This window comes from Melanaphis sacchari, unplaced genomic scaffold (genome assembly GCF_002803265.2).
Source record: "Melanaphis sacchari strain LSU unplaced genomic scaffold, SCAv2.0 Contig141_pilon_pilon, whole genome shotgun sequence".
NCBI lineage: Eukaryota > Metazoa > Arthropoda > Insecta > Hemiptera > Aphididae > Melanaphis > Melanaphis sacchari.
In genome coordinates, this window is record NW_020270600.1 from 310,019 (window position 1) to 328,396 (window position 18,378).

The 18,378-nt window shown below is 24.2% G+C and overlaps 2 protein-coding genes across 4 annotated transcripts; both read right to left on the reverse strand.

Moving 5' to 3' along the window:
- Positions 1-4,213: 4,213 nt before the first annotated feature.
- Positions 4,214-9,257, reverse strand: LOC112591681 (chromatin assembly factor 1 subunit A). Of its 2 annotated transcripts, none has more exons than XM_025335576.1 (13): positions 9,070-9,257; positions 8,688-8,933; positions 7,837-8,154; positions 7,667-7,752; positions 7,252-7,591; positions 6,912-7,119; positions 6,105-6,280; positions 5,858-6,034; positions 5,651-5,789; positions 5,440-5,589; positions 4,846-5,029; positions 4,639-4,788; positions 4,214-4,561 (listed from the first exon to the last, which is right to left on the reverse strand). In XM_025335576.1, exons 1-13 carry the CDS (start codon positions 9,121-9,123, stop codon positions 4,273-4,275), a joined length of 2,517 nt encoding a protein of 838 aa, XP_025191361.1. In that variant the 5' UTR covers positions 9,124-9,257; the 3' UTR covers positions 4,214-4,272. The 2 variants fall into 2 exon arrangements, with proteins under 2 accessions (XP_025191361.1, XP_025191363.1); XM_025335578.1 differs by having other exon boundaries at positions 9,030-9,118.
- Positions 9,258-12,129: 2,872 nt separating this feature from the next.
- On the reverse strand, positions 12,130-18,160 carry LOC112591730 (protein AF-9). Of its 2 annotated transcripts, none has more exons than XM_025335638.1 (4): positions 17,878-18,160; positions 17,419-17,596; positions 15,894-16,117; positions 12,130-13,583 (listed from the first exon to the last, which is right to left on the reverse strand). In XM_025335638.1, the coding sequence occupies exons 1-4, from the start codon at positions 17,911-17,913 to the stop codon at positions 12,177-12,179; spliced, it is 1,845 nt and encodes a 614-aa protein (XP_025191423.1). In that variant the 5' UTR covers positions 17,914-18,160; the 3' UTR covers positions 12,130-12,176. The 2 variants fall into 2 exon arrangements, with proteins under 2 accessions (XP_025191423.1, XP_025191424.1); XM_025335639.1 differs by lacking the exon at positions 17,878-18,160 and adding an exon at positions 17,661-17,826.
- Positions 18,161-18,378: the final 218 nt, after the last annotated feature.

Genomic DNA, 18,378 nt, shown 5'->3' on the forward strand with positions numbered 1-18,378 from the left:
AAACAATTTGTATTAAAGTTATAATTCATAATAATCAAATATTATATTATATTATCATAATATTATGATACAACCATGAACCAATGTGGATTGTAATATTTTCTACGTTATGGATTGACCCATAATAATGATAATAATAAAATGTGTATACAAGCTAAGTTCAGGTACCTACTTGTGCAGTTATAAAATGTTCAACGCAAACACTGACTTACTCAGGTAAGCAACAAATATATTTAGAATACGAGCAACAAGCTGTCTAGATGGAGAACATGAATATGAAACGTAACTATATAAAACTCTATTAAGTGTCGCGCTCTACCGGTGTACTAGACTCATTTTTATAGTAGAATAGCAGATACTTTAATATTAGGACTATATTATTAATAAAAGGCAATTTTTGTGTATGTAATGCATGTATGTTATGAATTTATGATTTATGAAGGCTGCCACTACGCAGTTACAAAATAAGCAACCAATTACTAGTGGTTACTAGTTTAAACAGTGGTACTGGTATAAAAATGACAAATTTCAAATATCCCATGATAGTATAAAACATTTTTTTCTTATGAACAACGTGATAAACCTAAAATTTATTTTCAAACTAAATTACTTTTTTATACTTTTATATGTAGCGATTAGATCCCTTAAAGAAATATTTCAACAAGTGCATCATAACTACAGTGATAATTCCAAGTTTTTATAATATGACATAAATAATTTAAATATGACATTATGAAACATCATACAGATACTAATGTTAACAAGTAGACATTGATACAATAGAAGTGATGAATAAGTTTGTAACAGAATTTAAAATAAACAAATTTAAGAATTATGAACTCTGTAAATAATTGTAACATCAATCCGTTTTGTTTCCTTTCATTAATTTAAAAATCATGTTTCAGTTAATTTATTTAGGCATATAAATTGATACACCTATAATATTATTAATATTTTGTTTATTTTTATTAAATTTATCAGGTATTTTCACTAAACGTTTATATTTTTATTTTTAACATACGATGAAATTTTCAAAATATCTTAACTCTTTTTAAACTATTTATAGGCATGACAAATTTTAAATTTTTTAAATTTATTTTTCCATAATAGTTAATTAAAAATTATTCATTTGGTCAAAATTTTTAAAAATTTAATGCAAGATCTAATATAAATTGTTCTTAAATTTGTAAAAAAATATTAAAAATACATAAGCACAATATTGTTATTAATTATAGATGTTTGAAGATAGAATATAAACAAGATTGCATATTATTTAAACGATAATAATAACGACGTTAAATATTTTGTTTTAATTCAAATACATTATTGGTGGGGACTTAAAACTTTTATATATATTATGAATTTTATTATATATACGTAATGACATCTTCAAAATATGTAGTTTAATTTTAAGTTATTATATATTTTTAGTATGAACTTATTTCATACTGTTTTACAGTATTACAGTATATGATATTATTAACTAAAAATCTATTAATAGTAATATATATAAAATATAAATATAAATTCTTATAATGATTAAACACTAGTTAAATAATAAATGCAATATTTTCGGAAAAAATTATTTCAACCTACAGTACCTAATACTTGAAGTAAAATTTATAACTTTCATAACTATATAAAAAACATATCGTGAAGTATGCTGACAGACTGCCTCGGCTTAAAATTGTTTATAACGTAAGTATACAATTATGATGTATCATTGAATTAAAATGAACACATCCATTACATTAATTAATGAAAAAAACTGAATATTACTTTAATTATATACTAGGAAATTATATTATAAAGATAGTTCATTTCCACCAATAATGTGGATTGAATATACTACACCAAGTTCAACAGTTGCTTCTATTCCACACATCCAAATATATTTTAATTCATCAGAGTTTGAAAGAAACTTAAATTGAAACATATGTAAAATTACAAATTTTAGAACTTTAAGTCTAACAATAAGAAAACATTTATAAAAACAAAAATATACAAATATAAAAATAATGAAATTAATAGATTAGAATTAAAAAAAAAAAAAAGGTTTTTATACATTTTTAACTAAATAATACATAGAACTTACAAAAAAAAAAAAAAAAATGAACGAATTTAAAAAAATTATATCATGTTTATTATTATTTATTTTAGGTTTTTAATTAAAAATAAAAATGACATTTATGACAAAAGACACATTTTTTAACAACCTAGAAACCAATTCGACGTTTCGATTATTATTATCGTCGGTCAAGATATTACCACCGTAAAACAATACGAGTATATATCTATGCATATACTCGTATGGTAATAATAATGGTGACTATATGATATATATATATATTTTTTTTATAGTAACAAACACCGCCTACGTCACCATTATTTTCACAAAATTAAGGCGCTAATTCGTCTGAGACAGAAATATGGAGTTATTCGAATGCACCCTGCCGAATTACCATCAATATTCAATAACTCTGATTAGCAAACGTGAGCCTCTTCATCGCAAAGACTTTGATGAGATAGCACCGTGATGTTGCGGCCGCCGTGGTTGTTTTAGTTACGACGTCGCAGAAATTGCCACCACTAAGTCGGTTTGGATCGGACCAATTCGTTTAGAAAACCGACCATAACTACAACAACGAGAGCTTGCATTACAGTGGTTCCCAATTCATCGTCGTCCGTGATTGTCGATAGGCCGTAGTTTCATTTATTCAAATAAGTTTTTTTTAACGAATTTCCAAGTAAATATATTTTTTTAAATTTTTAAAATTACAAAATACGTACATTTTAATATATTACATGGTTGGTATTAAATAAATTCTAAAATTATTAGAATTATTCACAAAAATCATCCTTTGATTTATTTGAACAGACCATAATAATGAATTAAGACGTAACTTGGAAAATAAACCCAGGACAGTGGTGCAGCTGAATAGCCTATCCAGTGCGCCGTTTCATCATTATAGCATTATCATAATATTAATATTCATAAGATACATCTGTATCAAATGTACAGAATATACGGTAAACTGTATGTTATATCTAACAAAGATTACCAAAATAGCTAAATAAGATATCAGGTAATTAATTTAAATTTTATCTAGGTTATTTTATAGATAAAACATTACATTAACATACCTAAATAATAAATAAGAGATGATCAAATTTATCTAAATAAAAAACAGATAATTTAAAACTTGTATTAATAAAATAGTATTTTATGCTATAAATATACCTTAAGTATATTCATATTAATTTTAATTTAAACACTTCTAAATAAAATTGCGTTCAAAAATATAAATACAATTACCCATCAGTAAGATTTCCTATGTATTTTAATGTTTTCTATGGACAAGATTCGTACATTTAAAATAATTTTACTAATCACTTATGGGCTAAGATGACAATTTTATGGTTAAAAAACTCCAAACCTAACCCAACCCTTCCTCCTGCAATTAAAAACTACCATCCCAAAAACATAATATTATTTAATCATCTATGTATGCACTAGTATTAGTCACATTCAAAACTAACTTTAGCCATCAATAAATTAACAATTATTTATAGTCAGGAATCTTAGTATTATATGCTTGATTACAAGATAATAATAATAAATACCTGTTTAGTATTAAGTCCTCAACAGATCCTATACTACATGCATTAGGATAAAAAATTCTAGCAGGCAGAAAGTTGATATCAATTTAAAGTTAATCTAAAGAATTATTGATGGTTCACATTATGATGCACCCACTTTCCTACGCTGTACTCCTGTACACATTTCTGAGTTAAATTCAAATTTAACATATTCATTACATAGACATAGTACTACACAGCAGAATGATTTCCAGTAAATTTTACTTCAATAATCAAAACTTTTGATAAACTATCTAATTTAACATATTTTTAAAATTATTTAGATATAATACATAATATTATGTATTATTTTTAGTGTACATATACAATACATATTATCTGAACTAAAATATAATTACTAACATAATAACAAAGAATGCATAATTTCAACAGAAAGCTTAGTCACTATTAAAGAAATAATACTATTCACAAAAGATTTTTTTAAATTTATTATTTCATTGTATTGTGTAACTTCAATGTTACAATACTATAAAATTATAAAAAAAAACTTCTTATATTCATTAAATAACTTATAATTAATAAAATAATTGGAATAATATAAACCACATATAAACAAATGTATTAACAATTCTAACTGAAGATACCTACATTTTAAAGAAATATCAGAACATTTCATAGTATTTTAATATCAGGGAAAGGTATATCTTCACAGACTTCATCCGTGTTGGGGCTCAAAGATTTATCTTTAAATTTTCTGTCAACCATTGATTTTAATTTTTTTTTAGGTGATAAAAGAATAGGTGTAATTCTTTTTTTACCACCAATAATATTGATTTTTTGTCCTTCCTTAGCTATGTCCATTACTAGTGGTTTTGTGCTCTCTATAGTGTTGAAAAGATTTTTTGGAATAAAAACATCTTTCTTAGATTCCGTCACATTTTGATTCATTTCATCACACGGCCTATTTTATTAATAAAAATGAAAAGTAACTTTAATTTTGTAAAAATGAAGGAAAAAATTATGAGAATAAAAAATTACTTTTCCGATAAATTGGCTTTTGCTTTTTGATTTTGAGGTGTCATAAAACTGGTTATTTTTTTAACAGAAGAATTTGATTTTTGAATTTCATTTTCTAAATTAATAGGATATTCAACTCCATATTTTTCAAAGTTTTCTTTACTCACAAACCTATATAAAAATAACATAAATTTTTTTTTTTTAATAATTTAGCAATAATTGTATTACCATGGAGCAACATTTGTAGATTTTGTTGCAATAGATTTTATAGTTTTCTTAACAGTTGATAAAGAAATAGAGTTATCATCATCAATATTTCGGCCATTTTTGACCAGTTCATCAATAAAATTCTTAACAGCCAATTTCATACCGTTTGTATTACCATGTATAAATGTAATTAAATCCGGGATAACTAAAATAAAATACAAAAATCTATTAGTAAATTATGTTAAAAAGTAAATAATATATAATCATATAATTGAAGAAATGTTTTTGTTTTAAGTTAACTTGATTTTATAATTAATTAAGAGATATAAACAATTATTTTTAAAAATAACTCATAAATATTTCAAATATTATATAAATTAATCATTCAGTCTTTATAATACAATAAACATGCTCAACCAAAATAAATAATTGAAAACTCTGGTAATTGAATTTCTAAGACTTCTAAAATTTTAAACTGTTTTACTAATATTTAATTTTGAAAATAATTTTTTAATAAATTTTTTGTTTTTAAACTTGACAAAAAGAAATATTATAAAATAATATTAATGACCACAAATATTTTATAATTTATTTTGACAATATTAGTAACAGTACTTGAATCAGGAAGTATTTTAGTCTTTTTAGTTTCAGTAGCAGTTAAGTCCTTAGATGAGTCTACTTTGATCACTTCTTTTGTTATGATAGGTTCATTCTCTTCCCAAACACAACGATATTTTAGTAACGTATCAGCTACTAATTTATTCACTAAAAAAAATAGTAAATAACCAAGAATTAAAAAATAACTAAACATATTTCAATAGTTTACCATTTATAGAGTTAGTAACATTATTTGGTATCCATATACAACCAACTAGCTTTGGCTTAATACGTTCTGTTCTTTTATTGATTTCAGCTTTAAATTCTTCTCCAAGGAGCTTTAGTTTTTCTTGTTGTACTTCTTCAGTCTTCAAAACAATAAAAAGTGTTAGCATGTCAATTTTTTTAAATAAAACAAAAATAATTGCATACTAACATCACTGTCATTATCTTGACCTTCTTCATCACTTAAATATCCATGTGGAACAAAAACATCATTATCAACTTCATAATCATCTTCAGGTTCGTCCTCATTATCTGTACCATTTATACTCTCACCAGGATCTTCTTCTTCCCACTCTTCATCAGAATTATTATCATAGTCAAACATCATCTTAGTGAAATTAAATTCAAAAATAACAAAATTAAATAAATGTGTGTAAAAAATAAGTAATACTTCATACTTTATCACATGCAAACGGTCTTCTTGGTTTTACATAAAGACTTTTTTTTCTCCATGTTCCCCAATAAGGAGGACGTCTGTTTTCATTAAATTGTAACAGTTTCCAATGGAATTTTTGAGAATTTTTTTTAATAGTATCAACTTTATCCACATCTTCATTATTTGTTGAACCAGTTCCTAAATTAAGTTTGATAAATTACAAAATTATTTTTTTTATTTAATTATAGTATTAAGACATATTGGTGCTGGTCTGTTATCTATGCCATAGTAACTTGCCATAGCTTATAAAAATTGTATCGTCCCATCGCAGTACCGTTAATAAATATTATTAAGGATCCCTTCAAAAAACTTTGGTCACCACATAAACTCTGAGAAATAGATCAAGTAAAGGATATTTTGTGCACTATCTTGATGATATCATTTGTTCCTCCATTTTGAACAAACTATATTCTCTTCAATGTTGTGAGTGAACTCCAAAGATAGGGTCCACAAAATTAAACACAGTTTATTTGACTATGATAGCTTACCTTTTAAATATTACTGTGCTATTTTTAGTAGTTTAAAAATATTATTCATCAAACACAACGAGGCGATAACAGACCAGAACTATATTTAATTTAATATCATAATAAATACATAAATTCATTGCTCCACTCTGAATCTAAATTTATTTTAATTAATTAGGAAAATTTTTTAACCATAATCAATATTATTATGATAGAGCAGATATCTAGAGAATTAAATAAGCATAATTTAATTAAAAATATGTATGTCTTTAGTTATGTATAAATTAACACAAAATACATACCTATAATAATGACGTCTGTATCATCTTCAACTTGAATAGGCCAAGTTGCATCTGATTTAGAAGGCTTATATTTTCCAGTTTTTAATAAACTTAGATACAATAAGTCTTTATTTTGTTCACAGTGACTAATACATTTATCCACATTTTTTTTTTTATCAATATTTAAATATGCTCTTTGTATTGGTGCTATTTTCATGTCATTCTTAGTCTATACAATTTAATAAAAATATATTTAACTATATCTTTAAATAGTATATTATATAGTACATTACATTTATAAAATGACTGTAATATCACCATAAAATAATACATACATAATAAATAAAATATTAGATATTACCTGGAAAGGCTTAAAGTAAGCTTTTGGTTCTTGATTAAATATGTCATCATCCTTTTTAGAAATTTCTAAATTCAAGTTTTTTGGTTTAAAAAACCCAACAAAAGCAGCTTTAACCTTTTCTTTTTTTTTCTTTTCCATCTCTTCTTTTTCTCTTAGTTTTATTTTTTCCAAATCTTTAGCCTTCTTTTCTTCTTCTTTTTGTTTTCTTTCTAGTTCTTTTTCTAACTCTTTGGCTTTTTTTTCTTCTTCTTTTTTTTTTCTCTCTAGTTCTTTTTCTAACTCTTTGGCTTTTTTTTCTTCTTCTTTTTGTTTTTTTTCTAACTCACGTAGTCGTTTAGCTCTAAAAATTATAACATATTATATTTTATAAATACAAAACACATATTTTTTAATATATTTATCATATTATTCATACTCAATTTCAGCATTTTTTTTTTGTTCTTTTAAACGTTGCTTTTCAGCTTGTTCTTTGAGTTTTTCTTCTCGAGCTTTTAATTTTTCCTATTAGGAGTTAACATTGTTCTCAAATATTAAAAATACAATACAATATCTTACTTAGGAAGTAATATATAGTATAAAACTTACCTGTTTTATTCTTTCTCTTTCTTCATTTCTTTTTGCTGATTCTTGTCTTTTCAATATTTGTTGTGGTGTAAGCTTCTTTGCAGGTGGTGTAGTATTTTCTAATATTTCAATACCAGAAGTTGAATCAACTGATACATTATTACAAGCAATATCTGTATCTGATGATGTAGAAATAGTATCAACATCTTTAATATTTTCTTCAATTTTTGGATTATCCACATCATTTATTTCTTCATTCACTTTCTCATTTATGTTTTCTGACTTAATTAAAACTAAACTAATAGATTCTTTAGTACCCATATCATCTTCATTTAATTCCTATAATAAAATAAAAATAATAGATTATCTTTGATATTATGTATATTGGAAAGCAATTTGAAATATATCTAAGAAAAAAAATGGTTAAAATAGTTAATAAGTAATAACTAATAGATTTATAGTTAATAATTTAACTAAAAATTAATTTTTGTAATAAAATAGGTAACTTACTTTTAATTATATATCATATAAAAATTTATGTATTTTAGATAAAGAAATATAATAACTATACCATTATTTATAAATTATAATTAAGATTAGATTATTAAAACTGTTAAATAATCTATAATATATTATAAAGATTTTTTTAAAACATACAAATTATAGATACCTAATTATTAAATAAATTTTGAAAAACATAATAATATATTTATCTGGTTTAAAATAACAGTATATATATATATATATATATATATATATATATATATATATAAATAATTGTATACAGTCCAAATAATAGGTAAAAAATTTAAAATAATAAGAAAAGTCTATACACAGCTATAGTAAATAATGTTATTGAGTATAATCATTACCTCAGTTATTTTTTTATCTTCATTTTCAGATTTAATAAAACACTTGGTCCCTCCATTGAGCAGTTCAACCTTAGGATTTTCAACTCGTGTTTCGCAATTTTCAGAGCCACTAAGTTTCCGTTTACGACATTTAGAATTAGCATCGTCGCCAGGTGAATTTACTAACTTGAACGGTAGACACTTCTGAACCAACTTCTTGGCAGACTTTTCGACAGCTTTGCTGCTGGACATGATTATCTGGACGAACTATGAAAATCAAAAAATTTTCTAGTATTATTTTTATTAATAATACGTGCAACGTCAATGATTTAGAAATACAAAACTTAATGACAAGAAACTCACTTGGAAAACAAAAAACAAAATAAAATAAAATATGAATTACTTGTATTTTTGTATTTATTGCACCAATTTTTAGAACACGGTAGTACTTTATCATACAGAATAAAATATAATACAAACAGAATCAAAATACGACACACCTTAAATAGTTGAATACAAAATACAGAAATATAGAATATTTAGTAGAATTGTTCAATCGTAATTTTTTGTCTGTTTAGTATTTACCTTATCGGGACTCAGAATTGTTTAACCTAACAACACATTGTATTGTTGAGTAAAAAAGGCGCGAAATTATCATCTCGTCTTGGAATACAACATAGTCATAATTAGTTCTTAATTTTTTTTATCCATGACATTAATAAAACGCGGAATTATTTTATTATACTCACCTTATTATTATGTAGTTCATAAAAATGTTTTAATATGTTAAATTTTCATAGTTATTGTACAGTGTAAACCAAAAGCGTTATTAATTATTACTCATTTGATATGAGAGGTGGAAATTATTCTCAATCTAATTATGAAAATCTAAAGTAGGTAAAAAAAAAAAATATGCTTATTTATTTTTATAACTAAATATATTTTATTATTTGTTGGCTGCCAGGAAATTAATAAGCAGGTTTTCGTAAAGATACAGAGATCAGACGATTTACTGAAAATTATTTTAGCGATAATAATAATGTATTAAACTTTTCTAATGGTTTAATGTTTACTAAATATTTTCTCCTATAATTAATTTATTTTTTCTAAATATGATTAAAAATCTGAGATTTGAAATGTTAATCCAAATAATTATTTAATAACAAATAACAATTATTGCTTTTTTCATTAAAATACTGCACTGAAATTACACCTATATTGTAGTTTATTATATACAATATAAAAGTAGGTACCTACATATTTTATGTATTAGGTAATGTACCATCGTACATTTAAGTTTTAAATATTTAGTAATAATAATATTTATCATATTTATGTTATATAACTACGATGGAGAATTATTTACACTTTATTAAATATAGACCAATACCATGTTACTGAAGTAGTTTATTTTTCACTGTAGTCAATACCTACATAATCGCCTGTAATAAATTTTAAGATATTATAATATCATTGCTAACCAAAATTATGAACCATCAAAATTCAAAGTGAACTCTATATTTGTTGATTGTAGTCAATACCAGCGATCAGGAGAATGTTAACGATTTCGAGACGTTAATATTACTTATGCGGTAACTTATGTGGACATTTTCATTTATATTTTTGATTATAAAAATTAAAAATTAATTTATATAAAATATCTAGCAATATACCTATAAAATATCAGGCCTGTTAATTTATTAAATAGTAAACTAAACAAAAAATAAAATTAACTATTTTTGTCATTTATTGTTAACACATTTACCATGTATCTGTAATTTAATAAATTAATGTTAAATAACCTGCAACTGTCGTCGGTTAATTTATGCGTAGATTTTCTGAAAAATTATGGACTACTAGAGTAGGTATTAGCAACGTTATGTGTTTATTTAATTGTTGATTTAATTTTGATCACTCTAGCAATATTTTCGGTTATTTTTTTCTAGTTATGTCTGAAGTAAATTTGAAATTTCTCTATATTATTGGAATATATGGTTGATTCGAAAATATTCGAATAAATATTTCTCTTATGCGAGCAACATATTTAAAAACAAAAAGGAGGGACTCGGTTACTGCAAATACAAGATATTTTAATAAAGGGAAGCTAAGTACCAATAGATAATAAAAATTTAAAACAATTTATGGACATTTTTGTGGGGAGGGGGGGGGGAGAAACATAAGACTGTGATAGATAAAATATACATAATTAGTGGTGAATTAGATAAGTGACTGAATATTTATGTTACAAATATATATCTGCAGTCACCGATAAAAATTTATTTATTAGATTGTATTACTACAAAGCATTTTAAAAATTATAAGTTTAGTTTATATATATATATGAATAATATATAGTATGTATAAATCAAAAATTGAGTTGGAACAATTAGGAATAATTTCAAAACATTTTAAAAAAATTAATTGTTTTATTTTTTAACCAACTACCAAATATTGGTAAAAAAAAATCCATAAATAGTTATTCATTTGCGTCGATCTTATACATGTACGAAATATACATAAAATTTCATAAAAATAGAACAAAATTAATTTTAATATTTAACGTATTTAAATTTAATAAATCCGATCACGGCAAAATATTTGTTGTCTACTTTCTCTCCCACCATGATGCACCAAATATGTTGTTACAAGATTTGCAACAATTTAGAGGTAAAATATTATCTCTCGAAGTGTTTGTTACCAAGTTGATTCTAATTAATTAATTATACCACTAATGATTCGGTTTGTTTATGAAACTATACAAATTAACTATACAAAATTTCATTACAGCAATATAGAAGTAAAAATATGAAAATTTAAAAAAACAATTAATTCATAATGCAATATTATGATTTTTTAAATAATTTATAATTTAAAGGCAACAAAAACATCAAACAATACTTGTTTTTAAAATTAGGCAAAAAAAAATTAATAAATAAAATCAATAACTTATAAAGTAAATTAATTACTTACAAATGATTAGTCATCAATGTAAAATATTTGAATACAAAATTTAAAGAATTATGATACATACAATAATTCTAAACAACCATATGGAGTTCTTTGGCAGTTTTGAACCCCCCCTCCCAAAAAAAAAAAAAAATATATGTGTAGTTAAAAATAAAGCTTTTAAAATTATTTCTGTACAATAAATTTCATCTAATTCAAGAGAAATATTTAACTACTAAAAAAAAAAAGTTCATATTAAAATTCACACAATTCAAAAATAAGTCCAAAACAGGGAAATATTGGACAATACTTTTTTTTGTTGTAAATTACATCATAATCATTATTATTTACAATATAATTATTATTTAATATACCGTATTATTAGTTAAATAGACTTGTGTACAATGCAGTTTAATCATATCAAAAAAAGGTAAAATATATTTATTTTTAGAGTTCTGATACTACTAATGTAATCAGTTTTAATCAAATAAATAAAATTTTACATTATATTTAAATATAAATATATAAATTTATGTGTGTATTATAAATTATAGATTAAATTTACTAAGTTATAAGTTCTTGTAATTTTTTCACAGTAGTTTCATTCAAAGCACAGAGGTCAAAATCAAAAGTTTTTGTAGTTATTTCATAATGACCTGTTTCGGCTATTACAGTGACTACCCTTTGAAGATCTTCATCTTCTAACATCATTATTTTGTGTTGAAGATGCTTTAAAGAGTTTATATATTCATCTGTAAATTTGTTGTTACTGTGTGACGGTGATGGCGATCTTGAAATGTCTGAACACGTTTCTTGTACATGTTCGGAAATGTCCAGTCGGCTAGTTTTAGGTTTTGTTTCTTCTGTGTCCCGTTCCTTCTTTTTCCGTTTTTTCTTTTTTATAAAATTATTTTCAGGAGAAAGTTTCTTTTTGGGTAGTTCTGGTTCTTTAGGTTTTGGTGGTTCTGGTGGTTGATAAGGTGGTTCACTATCCTCAGAAAGGAATTCTTCTTCAGACTCAAGCTCAGGTTCATGAACTCTTGAAGAATTAGCTTTTGGCTGTGGCAAAGATTCTAGGATTTCTTCCTTAACTTTTGGAAAATCTTCTATTAAAGTACTAGTTTGAGGTATATCAAGGTGTTTGTACGACGGTTTTTGTTCAACAAAACTAGACTTTTCTTCTTTTTTGATTAATTTTTCTTCTTTATCTCTCTTATCTCTTTTCTTATGCTCCTTGTGACTTTTATGAGGTTTAGATGATTTTTCAGATTTTTCTATTTTTTTATCAGACTTAATTTTAATTGATTCTGGTGAACTTTTATGTTTCTTTTTTTCTTGATCATTAAATTCAGTTTTTATTTCTTGTTTAATTACTTTGGTTTCGTGATATGATTTTTCATCTTTATGAGACTTATCTTTATTTTTCTCCTTTACTTTATCTTCACGTTTGCTTTTATCTTTAAATTCTTTCTTTTCTAATTTAATGTCATTTGATTTCTCTTTAATTTTTTCATGATGAGTAGATTCTTTCTTTTCAGGTTTAGAACTACTTTGTTTGAGAGACTTTGATTTTTCAGAACTTTCTTTAGTTTTTTCTTTTTTATCTTTATCTTTTTTCACCTTATCTATAGATAATTCTTTCAACTTCTTTTTCACTTTATCTCTTTCTTTTTCTTTATCTTTCTTATCTTCTTTATGATGTGGGCTACTTTTAATTTTAACTTGTGATTTGTCTGAAGAAGATAGCTTTTGTGATGTTGATTTTGATGTAGTCAATGGTAACTTTGAAGGTTGTATTGGAGACCCAAAAAGTGTGGCAAATGTATTACTTAGTTTTATATCTTCTTTTTTATTTTTTTTTGGTGGAGGTGATGGCAATCGATTAATATTTGTAATTGATTTTTGTTTTGATATGGCAGAACTTGAATTGGAGTTTTTTGCTTCAGTTCCATCATGAGATAATACACTAGTCTAAAACATTAATGTTATCATATTTATTAATTAGGTACAAAAAAATAAAAACATTTAATCATTTATGATTTTGCTGGTTGCTGTTATTGGCTAAGCAAAAACAATAATAAAATAATAAAATAACAATTAATTAATATACTATAACAACTTTAACGGAAAGAAAAAATAGTTCAAAAACTTATTTAACTTAATAACTATTTAAGTAAAGAATAGAATTAAAAATTTAAATAATTAGACAATATAAGCTAATAACCAGAGCTCAGAAAGTTCTAACAAATGCATATTTTTTTTTTTGTTCATTATAGAATATTAAAAGTAAGACACAAATTTATTTCAAACTTTCCTAATATGGTATACAAAATGTTATGATGCTAAATTTAAATATTTATAGTGTGTTATTTTGTTTTAGAGTCTTAGTGCTATACAAGTGATCACAATTTAAGGTACCACTTAATATCTAAGCTGGTTGACCTTGTAATGAAGTTAATATTTTAGAGGACCTAAGGATATTTCTTAAATACACATTTATTTATGATTTTCAAATTTTTAACACTTTAGGTGTGTGTATGCGCAATATAGCTTATATTTTTTTTTAAAGTTTTTTTTCTATTTATAAAACGGACCAAGTTAGAGAAGTCAATATTTGAGTTTATGCATAATTTGTGTTGAACAAAATTTTTACTTAAAGCCTCAATGGAAATAATAAAATAAATGCTAAATAAATGTTTAATTTATCTTATTTATTTACAAATAATAATTTAATGATATCGTACATCATCCAGATGAATATCTTGAATATGTGATAATTTGTATTCAGTTGACTGCTATAATACAATTACAATTTTTACTATTTTTATAGTGGGATTTTATTTTTTTTTCAATATTTCCAACAAAATAATCAGGTAATGTAATTACTAAGAAATAATAAAATAAGTTTGAAGTAATTCAACATTATTTATAGTGTACAGTATTATTTTAATTTTTTTTTTGTTAATCGTAATAATAATCTACCTATAACAAAATAGTTATAACCTGCCTAATAATAGTAATATTAATATTATAATATAAAATGAAATATAATATTCAATAAATTTATCTTATCAATTGTTCAAAATTTTCAGCGTAATGTTCTAAGCATGATTCAAGTTGCCTTAAAAAATTCATTCGTAGTTGCTACCTTGATCAACCAGTCAACTAAATAAAAATTATAGCATACTCGAAATATTCATCCGGATGATGTACAATTTTATTAAATTATTATTTGTAAACAGAAAAATTAAACATTAATTTTATTATTTCCATTGGCTTTTAAGTGAAAATTATTTTTATCATTATGCATAAACTCAAATATTGACTCCTTTAACTTGGTCATTTTTATAAATAGAAAAAAACTTTAAAAAAATAAATAATTTATCTGAATAAATAAAAAAAGTGTTTCCATTTAAAAAAATATAAGCTGTATTATGCATACACACACTTTAAGTGTAAAAATGTTGAAAATCATAAATAAATGTGCATTTAAGTACCCCCTAGGCCCTCTAAAATATTCACTTCAATATAAGGTCATCCAGCTGAGATATTTAGTGGAACTTAAATTCGTAATCACACTGTACATAGGTATGTACATAATTATATGAGGTTTAGTTAAATAAACTCTAATAAACTATGCTATAAAGCAAATAGAGTTATTCCAATCCTTTCCAATAGTTTGAATGTTTTTAAAATTATATCAGATGGTATTGAACAACCATTAGATTTGATGAACAAAAATTTCAGAGCTGTACCAAATATTTTATTCCTAAATGCTTACCACTATATCTTATAAGAAATAAATAAAATTTGTAAAATTCGAAAAAATATAAACTTCTTAAAAAGAAATTCTTGTTGAGAATTCCAATTTGTATTTTTTCCAATGTTTAATGCTATTTATTAAGAAATTGGAGTTATTTTAATTAAAACGCTACAATGAACATTTTAGTACAATAACTTCTGAACCTGCTTATTAACCACTTAATTTTACAACTTAATAATAAATACTTTAAACATATTTAAAGATGTATGAAAACAATTTTAATACATGTTAACATTAAAAAAGATTAAGATCCAAAATTTACTATTTTTTTTTCAGATGTAAAGCACATTGGATAAACAAAAACATATATGTGTATATATTTATAGATCTAAAATAATTTTAGTCTTGTTATTACCCATTCAAATAAAATCTATAAAATATTTTATAGATAATTTAATATTTATAGCAAATATATAGTAATAATATAAATTAAAGGTAGGTATAAGAATTTTACTTACTCCTCCGCCTTTGATAAGCTTTCGCCTGAAATCTTCTGAAGGGCTAAATACATAGGTTTCTCTAGTCACTTTGGACATAGGTGGTAAACCACGTTCTTGAAGTATCAATTCATAATTAAATCTAATTTTTCTTGGTTCATCTTTATTTTTTACATGGATGTCAATAGGTAACGGAAAACCAGCATATCCTGATTCTTTCACGACATATGGTGGTTCCTTAACCACTGAAAAATAATTTCAAACAATTATTAACAAATATTATTTAATCATTAAAATTATTGATTTCTATCAATAAAATAATTTGGACACCATTCAATTAGTGTGTGATATTACATATTTTAAAATATAACTAATGTATTTTAAAATTTTAAGAGTACGTCAATTAATTTATTATCTTTAGATAGATTAAATAATGTATGATTTAAAAATAAAAAACAGTTTTAAAGAAATTTTTTGAAAAAAAAATATATTTATTCTTATGGTTTATTTGGTTATATTATAACAGAATAGATAGTATTACAATTATTTAAATAATATTTTTACTCATTAAATTTTATTTATGTTTGATTATGTAAAAGTATAAATTATATTATTGTTATATTAAGTTGAAATGCTGTTTATTTGAATAATAATAATGATCAGCGTGTTAGTACTTGTTTGATGTTATTTTAATAAATCAGTAAAATAATAAATTAATGACTGACTTTCCACTTTATGAGTACAAAGTAATATAGATCACAATTTATATCGTTGAGGAATGCCAAAGTACAAGATTTGAAAATGAACTATTAGCACTGTATGATTGTGGATTAACTAACCATTAAACAAAAATAATATATGTTATCCTATTATTTTTTTTATTTCATCTTATATTTTATAAATCTACTTATCAATATAGTTAAATTTAAATTTAAATACGTTGTTGTAATTTTTATGCCAAGTAACATATGCATAAATAACTAAATAATTTTTAATACTTATTAGTTATTTAAAATACTGATTGAATTAGTCATTTCCAATATAACGTGTACGTACATATAGCAACGGATAGGCAAGGTATCAGCCTACTGAATAATAAGATTTCTAAAATTTCATTACAGCTATTATATAGTTTATAATTAAATTAGATTGTCTATTTGTGTTAATTTATCATTGTTATATAAAATATTATATAAAAAAATAAAATTTATTACTAAACATTTATAACCAGCCCATATTATAAACGGCCCCACCTAGATTTTCTCAGTAGCTTCCTGGCCTATCCAGGCCTGTGTAAATATTTTAATTAAATTATGACATTAAAGTATTTTACTTACAAAAACAAGTTATTAAATTTTAACATAATTATAATTTTATTATACATATTATTTATTTGAAGAAATGTTTAAAATCTATTTTAACAGCATACTTATGGTAAAATCTTCCAATATTTGAGTTTTTTAATAATAAAATGTAATAGAATACATAAAATGATTTAAAGCAATAATCTATTTAAGACTAAAATATTAATTTAAAGAAAACTTGCCTCTTTTTGGGTTTGGAAATGTGTCATGTAAATGGAACACAACCTTGTCGATAAAGAAATGTATATCTGTATTGTCAGCACCACGAACAAACAATTCCCAGTCATGAGTGAACCCTTCTGGTGTTCGTTTGTTTCTAACAGACGCCTCATGACCAATTTCAAATATCACTTTAACGTACTATAAAAAAAAATATATATAAATTGAAGAAAATGTATGAAATCCATAAGTTTAACACTTGCACCATTTTAATATGCAATTAGTTGTTGCCTTTGATAACTACGACTGACTTTGTAGTATCAGGCCATTGGTTCAGTGCACACAATAATAGTGAAGACAGACAGCATCTACACCACTGCCAATAGTAAACAATTTGCTATATAAGATTGAGTAAATTAACCCACTACCTGTAGAGAGCGAAAAACTCGACAAGGTGAAGAAGGTTGGAAAGGAATACTCACTGGAAATGCCATCATGGACTCATCATCTGGAATCATCTGGAATCATCGTAACCGTACCAGCGGGTGGTTATATGAAAAATTCTAATGATTTTTGGTGTTCGAGGAGATCCACAGTAATCCGGTTAGCAACAGCAAACGTCGGCCGGTCTTTTGTAAAATTAATATTAAAGGACGAAGACAATATTAATATAACTTTTTCGCTCTAGAACAGATCGAATAATCGAAAATCCAAACGACAGACGAGCGCGTATAAGATAACAGACGTCGTAATATTATATTATTATCTACTTTCCAAATAAAAACACTCTTCCTGCACGCACGCACGTAAATAAATCAAAAACGAAAACAACAAACAGCTGACTGTTCAGTCGGGCCACAATTCGCACAATTACCCGGGAAAAGACCGACACGATAATTGTAATTTATTTTACTTGTATTTGATCTTTTCTAAAACTATGCTCTTATTAATTTAAATTAGATTTTTATTATATATTTATATGT

What these genes read in the sequence shown, in the direction of transcription:
- LOC112591730 (XM_025335638.1), bottom strand. Translation starts at nt 17,913, where the DNA reads ATGATTCCAGATGATGAGTCCATGATGGCATTTCCA. An exon ending in AGTCCATGATGGCATTTCCA is followed by an intron (nt 17,597 to 17,877) that starts GTGAGTATTCCT and finishes TTTTTTTTATAG; the next exon opens with TACGTTAAAGTGATATTTGA. An exon ending in AGCTTATCAAAGGCGGAGGA is followed by an intron (nt 13,584 to 15,893) that starts GTAAGTAAAATT and finishes TTAATGTTTTAG; the next exon opens with ACTAGTGTATTATCTCATGA.
- LOC112591681 (XM_025335576.1), bottom strand. Translation starts at nt 9,123, where the DNA reads ATGATAAAGTACTACCGTGTTCTAAAAATTGGTGCAATAAATACAAAA. An exon ending in AAAAAAAATGCTGAAATTGA is followed by an intron (nt 7,592 to 7,666) that starts GTATGAATAATA and finishes TATAATTTTTAG; the next exon opens with AGCTAAACGACTACGTGAGT. An exon ending in CTTACTTTAAGCCTTTCCAG is followed by an intron (nt 7,120 to 7,251) that starts GTAATATCTAAT and finishes TAAATTGTATAG; the next exon opens with ACTAAGAATGACATGAAAAT.